We start from the raw sequence: 16304 nt of genomic DNA on the forward strand, positions 1-16304 counted from the left end.
TCAGCAATGTATCTCTGTTTGTAAGGGTTTTTGTGAAGTTTAGGAACCCAGTATAGGTACGGTAATAATTAATATTCATTCTGATTTCCAATTCAAATCAATATATATATGTACTCAGTCACTTGAAGTGATCTGTATTTTTAGCATCGATGAATGTTACATGTAACAGATTATCAATGAACAATGATTAATCCAATAAACAAACACACACATACACACAGACACATGTTTCATCTCGTGTATATATCGGCCATGTTACATGAAGGAATGGGCCCAATTATTTCATAATGTAAAGAGACATCTTTAATTACAATGTCAGTTCCTTCATACAACTACCCAGGTTTTCCTTCAATCATATCTTATATTATATACGATTCAATTACAAAGAATTCATTTTATACACGGTCTCTATGACATAGAATACATTTTGTACTTATATACAACACTTAGTTTGTCACAGTGGTGTCTTACAGTCTACATCAATTAAATGCTATTAATCATCATTAGTTTTTTTTATTGTCTAATCATTTAAACAGAATCTTTTTGCATTCAGCTGGTTAGTTGATTGTATACTGTTTAACGTCTCTTTCGATAATCTTTCACTCAAATGGAGACGTCACTATTGCCGGTTTAGGGTTGCACAACTTAGGCCTATGCCCGGCGCTTATGGTCTTTGAACAGGAAAAGAGCTTTATTGTACCACACCTGTTGTGACACGGGACCTCATATTTTGGTGGTATCATCCGGGTGATTGCCCCATTTCGTCGCCTTTTAGGACAAGCAAGGATATGGAAGATCTATAGTAACCCAAATAAGGCTTTCAAATGGGAAAAGGTAACGATAACGAACAGCGTTCCATGTCATCAATCCTATAAGAAATACAAAATCGAAAGTAATTGAAATACTAACTTAAGAGATCCATGGGTTGCATACTCACCTGCGTAGTTTAGCTTTGATTTGATAATTGTATATGAAAGGCGAAGATAAAGTACAGTGATCAATCCCATAACTCTCACAAGCAATATAAAATGGATAGTTAATATATCTATTTAAAGTATAAAAAGGTGAATTAATTAAATTAATAGTACGGCAAACACGGAGCATTGGAAACAGCACAGGTGGGATCAGCTCCTAAGAGGAGTAAGCACCCCCTGTTGTGATTGATTGATTTTCTTTTCTTTAACGTCCCCCTCGAGAATGTTAACCCACATTAGGACATCACCATTGCCGGTAAACGGCTATAAAATTTAGGCCTATGCTCGGTGTTTTACGGCCTTTAATCAGGGAGGAATCTTTATCGTGCCACACCCGCTTTCGAATGGGACCTCGGTTTTTGCGGTCTTATCCAAAGGACCGTTCCATTTAGTCGCCTCCGACGACAAGCAAGGGACACTGAGGATCTATTCTGACCCGGGCCTCCACCCTGTTGTGAAGAGCTAAAATGATTTGCACTGCCATTGAACGCATTCGTGTTTTAAATTTACCAATTTGCCTATGATTTGTTACACAATTAGTCCAGGGTAGATATTTACACAGGAAATAAATAGACTAGGACAGTATTATCATTTTAAAGCAGCTTTCACTTAACCGTTAGGATGTGATAATTGTATAGAGAAAATTGGGGATAAACTATATAGCAGTTTTAGGAGGTGTTTTCCTATACTTCCAAAATATTCTATATTCATATTTCCCACCCAGGCATTTGCCACTGAACTCAAACCGTAGAAGATATGAATCATTACATTATATTTGCTCATTTCAAACTTTATGTATACATATTACTTAGAATGATTGCAGGGGATGTTTGAACTGTTGCAAGTTTGTTGGAGTTCTGTGTAGATTTGGTAAGTTTACATCTTATTCTATAAAGATCTGATCAACAATAATATGTATCATACCCATACAATGGATTCGTATTTCTATCAACATTGCGTCCATCAGTGGGAGTGGACTCGTTATTGAAATGTTTCTCATATATTCCATACTATACTTTCTATTCCAAATGCATATCTTTATACTTAATTCGTTATAAAAAGTTTTAAGAATAAAAAAAAATTAAAAAGGGTAATGCAATTACGCATAATTTAAGAAATGTATTTGAATATACTAAATTACTTGCCATTGAAAAAAATATATATTTACAAATACTTTTAAGGACTTTTTCTACAAGCAAATGTTTCTTCCTAGTTTTGAAGACTTCTTAAGCTAGTGCTATATGTTTACAGTTGACGACAAAATTGGAGGATGTTTGAAAGTTTCCTTACTGTAGAATATTTATTGATTCTTATGTACCAACCTAATGTACCTAGAACAAGTTTTCAATTAATGTGTGAAAATAGTGAAACGAGTGTCTATATACAAGAAAGCTCTGAAAACAAATACCAAATACCCAGTAACAAATCGTTATTTGATCAACTTGACTGAATTGAGTTTGTAGTGTTGCTAACTATTCTTACATGTCTTGCATATTCATTCAATTTTGTACAGGAATATTGAAAACAGAGAAGTTTGTCATGTGTACTGAATATGTCCCTAATTGCGTTTATAAAGTTACCCCTGAAAGCTAATTATAAGTACTGGTCTTAACCATATCATCCTTGATTAGGTACCGAGTTGTACTACATAACATACAATGTAGCGGAAATCAATTACATAGAAATAGAAATATTACATGTAAAGTGTGTTGTGAACAGGAAGGTCGTCAATACACATAACACATATTTATGTACTGGAATTGATAGCAAAAAGTGTACAAAGAGGTACGTTTAATCTAATAATATCACTGATCAATCTATCAATGTTAAACTTAAGAAATAGAATCTCTTTATGTAATTTATATTCCGTATAACTTTCTAAACGAAGTAAGTTTCGTCTGACATAAGCATGAATTCCTACATGAGGAAGTGTAAGCATTTTAATCTACAAAGGAGTGTTATTGACAGGACATTGATGAATGTAAACACCAGAATTTTGATAAATCATTCCAAATGCTTTAGTATGGGAAAATGGTTAAATCATTGCAAAAGACTTCAAAGCCTATAAAAACACGCGTCCTATGTTTACTGAAGTTATTACAGTGTTTCCGATGTTTAATGATGTTATCAGAGCATGATTTCGGTGTTTACCAATGTCATTAGAGCATGATTCCGATATTTAGCGATGTTGTTAGAGCATGATTCCGATGGTTACCGATATTATTGCAGCATGATTCCTATATTTAACGATGTTGTTAGAGCATGTTCTAGTGTTTACCGATGGTATTAGTGTACGATTCCGATATTTAGCGATGTTATGAGAACGTGATCCCGATGTTAAGTAAAGTATTCTTTATGGGTACATGTAAATTGTGCGTCGGGTTTGCTTGTGAAACAGTTCTCTTCTTCTGACTGTTAAATGGTGTATGACTTTAACACTTTTCATTACAGTGAACAAACAAAAGTATGGTAGTTTTACAAAAGTTCTCTACGTGTACTTTGATAATCATAAGAATTATAATGAGAAACCCTACCATGAAAGGCGAAGATAACAAACAGCAATCAATCTCATAACTCCTATAAGCAATACAAAATGTCACTTAACATACATGAGAAAAACCATTTAGTGTACCTTTGAAATCTCTCTGTTTTCAGTATTCTAGTACTAGTGCTTGCATCGGTGAAGAAACAAATCTCAATGAGACAAAATCAACGTTTGCTAAATGTTACTGAGGATGTCCTGATCAAGTACTCTCAAACGAATAAATTGTGGCACAGCTGTGAATATTCAAATGGGAATTTACCCTCCCTTTCATAGGAACATTTTATTTCAGATTCTCTGATACAGACGAAAAACATATTAATCTAACTCAAGTGAATGCTTTAGATGTCAATGAAATGACCGATACAACGCTAAGTAAGTACTTATAAATCATTTAAATTACTGTCTATTCGTTGGTATCAAGAGGATCCCAATTTGTTTTATCAATATGGGTCCAGTATCTCAAGGCTAATAAGATCTTGTTTGAAACTTATTCGATATTTCATGTCAAAGTTATCATTCGTTAAGTTCAGCGTAAGTCACTGCTAACATAGAAGAAATGTTTGCTTTTATAGCGATAGTTTATTACTTGGCACATCACAGCCCTATCAATGTTTGCTTTTATAGCGATAGTCCATTACTTGGCACATCACAGCCCTATCAATGCTTGCTTTTATAGCGATAGTTTATTACTTGGCACATCACAGCCCTATCAATGTTTGCTTTTATAGCGATAGTCCATTACTTGGCACATCACAGCCCTATCAATGCTTGCTTTTATAGCGATAGCCCATTACTTGGCACATCACAGCCCTATCAATGCTTGCTTTTATAGCGATAGTCCATTACCTGGCACATCACAGCCCTATCAATGTTTGCTTTTATAGCGATAGTCCATTACTTGGCACATCACAGCCCTATCAATGCTTGCTTTTATAGCGATAGCCCATTACTTGGCACATCACAGCCCTATCAATGTTTGCTTTTATAGCGATAGCCCATTACTTGGCACATCACAGCCCTATCAATGCTTGCTTTTATAGCGATAGCCCATTACTTGGCACATCACAGCCCTATCAATGTTTGCTTTTATAGCGATAGCCCATTACTTGGCACATCACAGCCCTATCAATGTGTGTCGTACGAATGTCATGTTAAGTGTGGTATGTATTGGGATGTACGTCTCAGTGTTATTGTGATTCATTCTACAGCATTCATCAACCAATCAACGGTAGGAACAAGTACTGAACCTACGACCAATCAATGGGACATATGGAAACAGATAATGGACTTTCTCGCAGGTAAATTAAGGAAGTTACCTCCTGGACTTCTGAGGGCAACTGCTCAGGATGCTACAACTGAGTATTTACTGGCTCAATACTGATTCCATTAGTACAAACATATTACACATCTATCACTGAACCCCATCCATTTGAAAAATGTGGTATCAATTCAAATTTTGAAAGGGTTTGGCAGGGAGTATATTTTGTGGCGGAAGGATTCATTAATCAAAGAAGTTCTTAATCTGCATAATATTACAGATTCTGTTTCATTCAATGTATCGTCTATATTATACTCCTATACGTGAATTTCAGTCTTATACTTTATGATATAGATAGTTGAGACTTGGAACTAGTTCAAATGTAATATATCTGTTTGGATGATATATTTTTTAAGCAGACAACCGATTCTTAACAAACATTTTAATTAATTTACTCCAAATTTTGTATAAGATTAAGTATTTTCGCCAATAAATTAAGAATTCCATCTCCAATCCCCACTTTTTAGTTCCATTTTAAATTGTAAGACCAGACTTTGAAAATTATGTAAAATTTTAGAAATTGACATTACTCATAATATGTCCTTTTAAGCTTTCAATTTTGATATCATGAAAATTTTCGCATATCAAGTGCAAAAATGTCATTAATTATTTCCATTACTAGTGTCATTTCTTTAATCTGCATTGTTAGAAGACATAATCATGTATCTATTTTTTGTAATGCTTGATTTGTGTTGTTTATACTGTTTTGACACCAACAGACAAATCAAGTTTAATTGCATAAAGAAGTCCAAATAAGTTATTGTTTAGAACAATGTAGATCAATAACAAGCATTGCGAGCCCAGTTTTTTTTTTCAATTTCCAAATTCTTCTTCATTGTAGAAATCAAAAATATACTTCCCCAAAAAATTGCATTACTCCAAACCTCAGGTGCGATCCTCTTTAATTCCAGGATATGGAACTGAAAAGAAGTAAAATAGACAAAAACGTCAAATCATTGTATCCATAAACATGTTCTTTTAAATCATACACAACTATTGCATATTCTGAGAAAATGTCTTGATTCTTGGTTTTATTTAACCATTGATGATTTTTCCAATCACCATTATCTATATATAACTACATGTATTTAATAAATGTTCTCCTATGTATCTTCTCCAAAAGCACACCACGATATCTTCATAAAGACTGGGATAGGAATGGGAGGATTCCTGTTTGGAATAATTCTGATGTGGATTGTTTTCAAATGCAAGGAGCGGAAGAAGACAGAGTAAGTCATACGGTCATGGGGGTATTCTGTGGTTAAGAAAGAATCGAATTATTGAATGAAACACAGCTGCATTCATCTAAGGTGATAACCAAGAACGTATTTGCATCTTCATGATTTAAATGTAACGGTTTGGGGTGGATAAAACTTGCAATTCTAGTTCCAACGAATGGTCATGATCTCAGAGTGAGGCTAAGTACAGATGGATCCGTCTTATTATTGCATATGCTCATGATTGATGACCAAAAAAAATCCAAACAACGATATTGTTTCCATTAATCGGTGGTATCTGTCTTTTATCTCAATATTAACTTAACCTTAATTCATAACATCTAAATAATTAATTAAGTCAATTAAGCAATAGAAATGAATGTTAAAAATTTCAAAACTATATTTTCGGATTCTGCTATACCTCATTTCCAGCGCAGTTTTCTCTCTGATTTATCATAGAGTGTCCAGAACCAAAAACAACGGTGTGCCTAACAATGGACGGACGTCCACCGAAATGGACACTCTACTGAGACAGTATATCAGTGATACCGTGAGTATTCCCCCAGACAATATAACAGTGATACCGTGAGTATTCCCCCAGACAGTATAACAGTGATACCGTGAGTATTCCCCCACACAGTATAACAATAATACTGTGAAAGTTTTCCCCAGACAGTATAATAGTGGTACCATGGGTATTTCCCCAGACAGTAAAGCAGTGGTACTGTGAGTATTTCCCCCAGACAGTATAACAGTGATAATGTGAGTATTTCCCCAGACAGTATAACAGTGATACCGTGAGTATTTCCCTCAGACCGTGAAACAGTAATACCGTGAGTATTTCCCCCAGACAGTATAACAATGATACCGTGAGTATTTCCCCCAGACAGTAAAACAGTAATACCGTGAGTATTTCCTCCAGACAGTATAACAGTCATACTGTGAGTATTTCCCCCAAACAGCATAACAGTCATACCGTGAGTATTTCCTCCAGACAGTATAACAATCATACTGTGAGTATTTCCCCTAAACAGTATAACAGTCATACTGTGAGTATTTCCCCCAAACAGTATAACAGTCATACCGTGAGTATTTCCCCCAAACAGTATAACAGTAATACCGTGAGTATTTCCCCAGACAGTATAACAGTGATACCGTGAGTATTTCCCCCAAACAGTATAACAGTCATACCGTGAGTATTTCCCCAAGACAGTATAATAGTGATACCGTGAGTATTTCCTCCAGACAGTATAACAGTAATACCGTGAGTATTTCCTCCAGACAGTATAACAGTCATACTGTGAGTATTTCCCCCAAACAGTATAACAGTCATACTGTGAGTATTTCACCCAAACAGTATAATAGTAATACTGTGAGTATTTCCCCAAGACAGTATAATAGTGATACCGTGAGTATTTCCTCCAGACAGTATAACAATAATACCGTGAGTATTTCCCCCAGACAGTATAACAATGATACCGTGAGTATTTCCCCCACACAGTATAACAGTCATACTGTGAGTATTTCACCCAAACAGTATAATAGTAATACCGTGAGTATTTCCCCAAGACAGTATAATAGTGATACCGTGAGTATTTCCCCAGATAGTATAACAGTGATACCGTGAGTATTTCCCTCAGACCGTGAAACAATAATACCGTGAGTATTTCCCCAACACAGTGTAACGGTGATACCGTGAGTATTTCCCCCAGACAGTATAACAGTAATACCGTGAAAATTTTCCCCAGAGAGTATAATAGTGGTACCGTGAGTATTTCCCCAAGACAGTATAACAGTAATATTGTGAATATTTCCTCCAGACAGTATAATAGTGGTACTGGAGTATTTCCCCAGACAGTATAACAATGATACCGTGAGTATTTCCCCCACACAGTATAACGATGATACCGTGAGTATTTCCCTCAGACCGTGAAACAGTAATACCGTAAGTATTTCACCCAGACAGTATAACAGTAATACCGTGAGTATTTCCTCCAGACAGTATAACAGTCATACTGTGAGTATTTCCCCCAAGACAGTATAACAGTGATACCGTGAGTACTTCCCCCAGACAGTATAACAATGATACCGTAAGTATTTCCCCAGACAGTAAAACAGTAATATCGTGAGTATTTCCCCCACACAGTATAACAGTGATACCATGAGTATTTCCCCCAGACAGTATAACAATGATACCGTTAGTATTTCCCCAGACAGTAAAACAGTAATATCGTGAGTATTTCCCCCACACAGTATAACAGTGATACCGTGAGTATTTCCTCCACACAGTATAACAGTGATAATGTGAGTATTTCCTCCACACAGTATAACAGTGATGATGTGAGTATTTCCTCCACACAGTATAACAGTGATATTGTGAGTATTTCCTCCACACAGTATAACAATGATAATGTGAGTATTTCCTCCACACAGTATAACAGTGATATTGTGAGTATTTCCTCCACACAGTATAACAGTGATAATGTGAGTATTTCCTCCACACAGTATAACAGTGATAATGTGAGTATTTCCTCCACACAGTATAACAGTGATAATGTGAGTATTTCCTCCACACAGTATAACAGTGATAATGTGAGTATTTCATCCACACAGTATAACATTGATACATTGAGTATTTCCTCCAGACTGTAAAACAGTAATGCCGTGAGTATTTCCCCCAGACAGTAGAACAGTGATACCCATAGTATTTCCCTCAGAGAGTATAATAGTGATAATGTGAGTATTTCCCCCAGAGAGTAAAATAGTAATACCGTGAGTATTTCCCAAGACAGTATAACAGTGATACCGTGAGTATTTCCCCCAGACAGTAACATTGATACTGTGAGTATTCCCTTAGACAGTATGACAGCGGTGAGTCATGACAAGCATATAGAAATGTATATATAGTTTTTACATTTGATCGCTATGAATAGCTTGAACAAAGAAATGTTTTTCATACCAGTAAACATCATTATTACAACACCAAAAGCAAACGAAATTGTGAAACTACTATAACAAATTAGAAATGCTAGAAACGATCAACTCAGGAGTAGGCCGCTACCTATTTAAAGCATAGTGATAAATGTTACAAAATGAAAAGCTGATTATCAAACATCACAGTTTGTATACCACAGAAACTCATTATTCTCTCCTCGTATCTAATAATTATCTTTCTATGGCAGAAATATCTGTAACATCGCAGGACCTGAAAAATATCTAAAAATCTTGACCACATATAGGCCACAGGACATAATGAAGTCTAGCAATGTGCTGATGAACTATTATCACACTTATTACCAACATCTTTGATAAACTTCTTTCTTGGAGAAATGTTTCTTCTGACTATAGCCAAGCCAATGTTACACTGATATTTAAAAAAGGCGAGAGAAATATTGGAGAAATAATAAGAGACCCATATCCCTGACTGTAACTGACTGTAGATACATTGGAATCTAACATATATTTAACATATTTGTGATTGAATATATATATATCTTCATAGAATCAGAGTAAATCTGAAGCAATAAACCCGTCAAATCAACTAATCTTCATGCAACTGGGTCAAGGACAACATTGACATACCAGTTGATTCCCAGCATGTGTTCCGAGCAAAAGAAGTTGTGAAAGCCAACTATTTCCTCTCTGTCATGAACTATTCAGCCATATTCGGCTCTGTCACGAACTCCTCAGCCATTTCCCCCTCTGTCATAAACTCGTCTGCCAGTTCTCCTCTCTCATAAAGTCGTTAGCCGTTTTCCTCTTTGTCATGGAGTCCTCAGCCATTTTCCTGAATCGTTATTGCAACCTCCTCGAATTTATTCAAAACTAGTTCTCTGTAACCAGTCGAAAAACATATTGACTGTCCCAGCAATGAATATCGAGAATGACACTTTACAAAGTCACGATCCGTGCCAAAACAAACAAAGCTGTTGGCACAATAACAAACACACACGGTCCATAGCGTATAAACAATAGTCAAATTTTGTGATACTTCGTTTAAAGCAGTTAGAAGCGACACATTTGAAAATTAAGAAATAAAATAGAATGAGAAACGCGTGTTTGGGAAAACTGTTTACAAACTAGCAATTTTATGGGACCCTTTCCCCCACTGGGCACGTGCAGGGTTTTTGTTTTTTGTATGTAAACATCTTTCATTCAACTTACGTCAACTCTGTTCAAACATACAATTGCATGCAATTCGACAGGGGATGATTACTCCTACTAGGCACCTGATTCCACCTCTAGTATATCCAGGGGTCTGTGTTTGCCCAACTATCTTTTGTGTATTGCTTATAGGAGTTATGAGATTGATCAGTGTTCGTTATTGTCACCTTTCATTCACATAAGTGATCTCGATAATCTGTCAAACTGAAATATACATGGTAAATGTTGGAAAACTGACAAAAATTTAAACACAAAAATCGGATTTGTCCCAGGTGTCAATCAAACAAGACTAACTGCGGGGTGATGAAAAAAAGTTAATAATGGCCGGAGAGGCTCTACGAAGTAACCATAGAGATAACTTCTCTTAATTTAAAGCATTTACAGTTGTCTCACTTCGATGAATCACATGGTATCTCGCAATAACGTCCTTACCAATAATTCTAAATCTATCATTTGTCGTCAACAGAAAACAATGAACCAGCAGTGGCAGGAAGCAACATCCGGAACATACAATCCCGAGCAGCAAATGTCGTCAACAGTTGATGACGCCATGCCTATGTCACAAATACATGGCGCGCAGTGCAACCACGATGCGAGCTGTCCCACAATCGATGTACCAGCCTTTGAATACACTAACAGTGCTTTGGCGCAAGAGTACATGGCCACGGACACTCATGGTGTCGAAGAGAGCACAGTGAAAAGCGAAAATTACTTTCTTCTAGAAAAAAACTTTATTGAGACGAACGAACATCCAAATGGGTCAGCTATTGGTGGATCAGATAATTACTTTTTGTTGGATAAAGAATACATCGGTGCAGAATCACAGGACCAGGTCCATATTTCTATGTTGTGATTTGAAACCCAAGTCACATATGCATGGATTTGTGTTAATGATTAGAGTATTCAGCCATGCATAACAGATTTCTCGAAGGCTATCATAAATATCTTTATATATTATCACTTGTATAACCAAAACGTGGGTTGTCTTATTGATAGAGTAAGTTTCTGTCATTTTTGTATATATGTATAGCATTGAATAGTATGATTCCTATGACTTCAAATCACGATATCTATGAGTTTTAAAAATATAATACGAAACGCTGATTTCCATCTGAAGCTACTGTAAGGTATATTCTGATCTAAAGAATTACTATGATAACAACATCAGAAATAAGAGTTACATGTAGAATTATCCTCTGTTGAAATATAGACTGCATCCTGCCATGTACAATAAAAGCATGAAAAAGATCTCTACAACTTGTGAATTTCTTAAGAACGGTGTTTCTCGAAGGTGATGGCTATTCAAGTGATTTTTCCTATCTCTCACATTATCCAACCTTGTGGCACCCGGCTACAATAATAGGCTGACAGACGATCACCGAACACCTGACTAGAGAATCAGGGGACTCAGATAGAGTTCTTCTCTGATCCATTGCAACATTTCCCCTCCTGTTGCACTTGGATCCCTAGCCAATGTCTGGAGCTGACAGGTGAAAATGACAGCCAGGGGATAAATATCTGCATTGGTGACTTCAAGGTTTGAAGATATTTAAGGAGGGAGGAATGTTGTGGTCAGACCGCGGGTGTTTAGATAACTCAGTAGAGCACCTGACAAGAGATTCAGGGCACTCGGGGTTTAAATCCCGCTGCATTTATTAACTACACATGCTGTCACAAAACAGGAATACCCGCTCAAAAGTATTTGCCTCTAAAGTTACTCTTCTTCATAATCTGGATATTCTGTATTGGGACACAGATTTCAAATCAATAATGGTAGTGACCAACGTCTCTATCTTTATAAACCTTACAATTTCCCAGACCATTTCATCTTGCCTACGAGGGTAAGATTGATTGATTGATCGTTTCTTGTTTAACGGCTCTCTAAAAAAAAATTGAGATTTTTTTCTTTTATGGAGACATCACCAAGACAGGTGAAGGGTTTTAAATTTAGGCCTTTGCTCGGCGCTTACGATCATTGGGGGTTCTCTAGCGTGCCACACCGACTGTGAAACGGGACATCCGTTTTTAAGGCCATCTCCGAGGACCCGTGACATTCATACCTGATGTCCATTTGGCGATGGAACTGTCACTACCTGTTTTGACGACTTAGGTCTGTCACGGCCGGGATTCGAACCCCGGCCTTCCGCATGTGAAGCGAACACTCTAACCTCTAGACCCCCGTGGTTGTAAGAATTTTAAAACAAAATACCATCATACCAAGAAAGCAACATTCAACACACCTTTTCGTAGAGAATGAGAAGGTCATCGGATCATTACATGTCCATAGGGGGGCAACAACGTATATATATATAATGTAGGAATCTTACTTTTTCCAAATACACAAAAAATAAACACAGTCATGTATATCGTTCATATAAAGGAACAAATATACACGATGTCACACTTGATGAACTTTTAACTTACGTCAATAGGAAATTAGGTCCATCAAGTACTAGCACAAAACTTTACTCTGTCGCCTCGAGAGTTTGGAATAATTATGTTATCTGAAGAGGCCATAGCCAGTCAGTACTTGGATTTTTCAACATCAACTGAATTTTATGATTACGGATGTTGCCCATCACATGCTCTTGAAAATACCGCGGGTTATGGATGATAATTCTTCCGAATCATGCCGTCAGCTCTTAAAAAATAAATTTACTAGCAAAGAAATCGATGCCTTCAACATAATCAACATTCTTCGTCATGGAAATACTTGTATTCCAGCATAATTCAAGTTCTGTTACGTGATTCTATCGAAGATGGGCTAAATATGAAAAAAGAAGAACTTGATAACATGTCAGAATGGATAAAAGTATCACAGGAGTATTAAAAACATAAATAATTGTTTTTAGACACATCATAACAGAAGGACGTTCCATCTATTCAGTAAACAAGAAGTGATAAAAGAATGAGATTGGGTTACTTGATGAATATGTTTTGGTTAAAGCTGTCAAAGCTTGTCAGAACAGTGTCTTTGTTTGTAATGTACATTATTACAACTGTATTGTAAAGGGACTTAGCATCGATTCCACAATTAGTACTTCTACGTATACTCAAACTATCCTTCCCAAAGATGAAATTCTTCAAAATCATGCTTCAGTTTTACACACATTTAATATCGAACAGTTAATGAGACGAATGGACATGAATTACTGTAACTGTACTAGATTCCAAACCTTCACAAATATACTTACAAGCAAAGATACATTGCTGATTCCAGTAGATATCTTACCAAGTCCTTATCTTTGTTCTTTACCAAAATATTAACTACTGTGAAGGAGACACGTCAGACGTATTGTGCCACGACATATACCAGAAGTGGTGTAAATCAAATATGGATTCTAAAAATGTCTAAAGGACGTTTACTAAATTTGAAATCACAAAACGTTTTACAAATCAACACGAAACGTACAAAGTTTGGACGCTTTACATGACCATTCCTCAAGATGAATTAAAGACTAACAAGACATTGTGACATCATAGACAGTTGCTTCTTCAATAAAAATGGGAAAAAGGAAAATTCATATCTTGTGATTAGTCATTCGAAAAATTACTTTGTTAAACACCACTTTGATTTTACACACACGTACTCTGAAGCTGATATTGAAAAGATGACGGAGTTCCTCATGAACGATATCTTCGTAATCTTTGGAGATCAAGTCTCCCAACAGTCTGTTGGAATTCCCATGGACACGATTTAAGCTACTTTGTTAGCTGACTAGCTGTTTTTACATTCTTACGAGACAGGGTTTGTATAAAATCTCATTTTGTCGCTTTCAAATCGACATTTAGATATGTCGACGGCGTTTTATATAATAACAATATTTTGTTCCATTCATTTGTCGATTCAATATATCCCAATGGACTCGAAATGAAATACACCATAGAGTTTTCCACATCTGCTTTACACTAAGGTATCATATTGAATATAGATGTTGATGTCAAACTAAATACTCAACTTTATGACAAACGGGATGATTTCAGCTTCCCATATTTATGTAGTACATATATGTAATATTCCACTATCACCTGCATATGGCGTGTATGTTTCTCAACTGATGTGAGATTTTCTTTCAGTGACGTACAGTCATTTTGTTTATACATGTATATCGAGACAGCCTACCGACAAATAAGTTGATGTTACAGGTGTTTCAACAGTCTCGTTTAAAGTCAGCATTTCACAAATATTATGGTCATTATTACGATATAATTTACCAATGCAACCTGTCATTTCTTAAAATGTTGTCTGACATGTTTCATATCCGATCGAGATGTAGGGCTCTAGCGAGTGTTCACACAGACTGGTCGACAACGGATGTTTACTACTCCTAGACACCTGATCCCATCTTTGGTATGTCCAGAGCTCTAAGTTTGCCCTAGTCTTAATTTGTATTCTTTATAGGAATTAGGAGATGGGGCTCTGTTCGTTATGTTCACCTTCTTATGCTTCACATCACTTTACGTTTATTCAAACACTTAGAATGCAAGAAGAAAAAATATCTTGCTGTGGCCTTCAATTCGACATTTAGATATATCGGCGACGTTTTATCCATTAACAATGATAATTTTCATTCATATGTCGATTAGATATATCCCTATGAACTCGATATGCACGACAGAGTCCTCCACTTCTGCTTCATACTTAGAGATTTTATTGAAAGTAGATATTATACGGCAAACTAACAACTCATCTGTATGACATACGGGATGATTTCAGCTTCTCCATCGTCAACTTCCCATGTGTATCTGACAATACTCCATTATCACCTGCATATGGTGTTTATATCTCTCAATTGATTCGATACACAAGAATTGTTCTGCGTATGGTCAGTTTTTAAATCGAGGCGGGCTGCTGACAAACAAGTTGATGGTACAGGGGTTTCAACAGTCTCGTTTAAAACCAGCATTTCGCAATTTCTATAGTCGTTATAACGATCTAGTTTGCCAAGACAATCTACCATTGGGTCAAATGCTGTCTGACGTGTTTTATACCGATTGTTAGACCGTTCTTGGCACAGTGATTTTGACTGTGGATAACTCCGTTTACCTGATCAAGAGAAAAGGCTCACGGCAGGTGTGACCGGTCGACAGGGGATGCTTACTCCTCCTAGGCACCTGATCCCACCAATCCAGGGGTCCGTGTTTGTCCAACTATCCATTCTGTATTGCTTATAGGAGTTATGATATTGATCACTGTTCGTTATCTTCACCTCTCATGTGTCAAATCGAACTTAAAACGCTCAGATGAGCATGTGATCCATATATAGGCCTCTTATGTTGGATATAGATGTTCAATGTCATTATGTCATATAATAAATTTTGTTTAAAAAATCAATTGAATAAATAAAGCCATTAAATTAAAAAAAAAAAAGCATTTAAAATGAAAGATGACTTCGTCTAAATATGACGCAGCGCTTTGCCGCAAGGCCATTTCCCCTTCGCTATGATTTGTTTTAATTTTCCCTATGAATGCAATATCTTTTATATTTTTGAAAAGTATATATTCCCTGCTTTCAGTACATATAAAAATTATTTTTAATGCCTGGCAAAGTTATAAGAAAATAGCAATTTTTTGCACATATACGTTGTTTTACGATTTTATTTCTCAATGTTTAAACAGATCGGCGTTTTATCTATATTTATATATGGAAATAGGGAAAAGTAAATACATCCTGTAAAAGTAGAGGAAATGTTCTTTTTGATGGACCCTTATTCATATTATAATTCTCGGTAGTTTTTATATTACGATAAAATGAAATTGGGACATGCTGCGCGATTTTCTTAAAAATTAGCGACAAATCGACGTCGCTAACAGCAATCGACGCGCGTCGCACAATAAAGTGATGAAAACTATTTGTATTGTCCTCTTTTAGTAAATTCAGTACCTGTTGATACACTAAAACAACATACATACATGTATGAAATAATCAGCCAGGTATCTTTGCTATTTTAAAAAAGCATAAAACCAATATTGGTTTATAACAGTTACACAACCTACATGTAACTTCATAAAACACCTATTGAGAATGTTACATCGGCAGATTGAATTTAAAAAAAGATAAATATAACGTTTATATCTGAATTTG

The 16304-nt window shown here is 36.0% G+C and overlaps 1 protein-coding gene and 1 long non-coding RNA gene across 4 annotated transcripts; one reads left to right on the forward strand and one right to left on the reverse strand.

Annotated features, from left to right (window-relative positions):
- Positions 1-496: 496 nt before the first annotated feature.
- LOC125654470 (uncharacterized) lies at positions 497-13528 on the reverse strand. 2 transcript variants are annotated; one of them, XR_007362364.2, is made up of 3 exons: positions 12643-13504; positions 9637-9887; positions 497-5757 (listed from the first exon to the last, which is right to left on the reverse strand). It is a non-coding gene; the product is annotated as an uncharacterized LOC125654470 (long non-coding RNA). The 2 variants fall into 2 exon arrangements; XR_008797371.1 differs by lacking the exon at positions 9637-9887 and having other exon boundaries at positions 12643-13528.
- On the forward strand, positions 2634-11466 carry LOC125654468 (uncharacterized). Of its 2 annotated transcripts, none has more exons than XM_056145535.1 (6): positions 2634-2759; positions 3809-3891; positions 4728-4817; positions 5961-6066; positions 6487-6604; positions 10685-11466. In XM_056145535.1, exons 2-6 carry the CDS (start codon positions 3873-3875, stop codon positions 11069-11071), a joined length of 720 nt encoding a protein of 239 aa, XP_056001510.1. In that variant the 5' UTR covers positions 2634-2759; positions 3809-3872; the 3' UTR covers positions 11072-11466. The 2 variants fall into 2 exon arrangements, with proteins under 2 accessions (XP_056001510.1, XP_048740385.1); XM_048884428.2 differs by having other exon boundaries at positions 6514-6604.
- Positions 13529-16304: the final 2776 nt, after the last annotated feature.

This window comes from Ostrea edulis, chromosome 7 (assembly GCF_947568905.1).
Source record: "Ostrea edulis chromosome 7, xbOstEdul1.1, whole genome shotgun sequence".
Lineage (NCBI taxonomy): Eukaryota > Metazoa > Mollusca > Bivalvia > Ostreida > Ostreidae > Ostrea > Ostrea edulis.

What these genes read in the sequence shown, in the direction of transcription:
- LOC125654468 (XM_056145535.1), top strand. An exon ending in AAGGAGCGGAAGAAGACAGA is followed by an intron (nt 6,067 to 6,486) that starts GTAAGTCATACG and finishes CCTCATTTCCAG; the next exon opens with CGCAGTTTTCTCTCTGATTT. An exon ending in GACAGTATATCAGTGATACC is followed by an intron (nt 6,605 to 10,684) that starts GTGAGTATTCCC and finishes TGTCGTCAACAG; the next exon opens with AAAACAATGAACCAGCAGTG.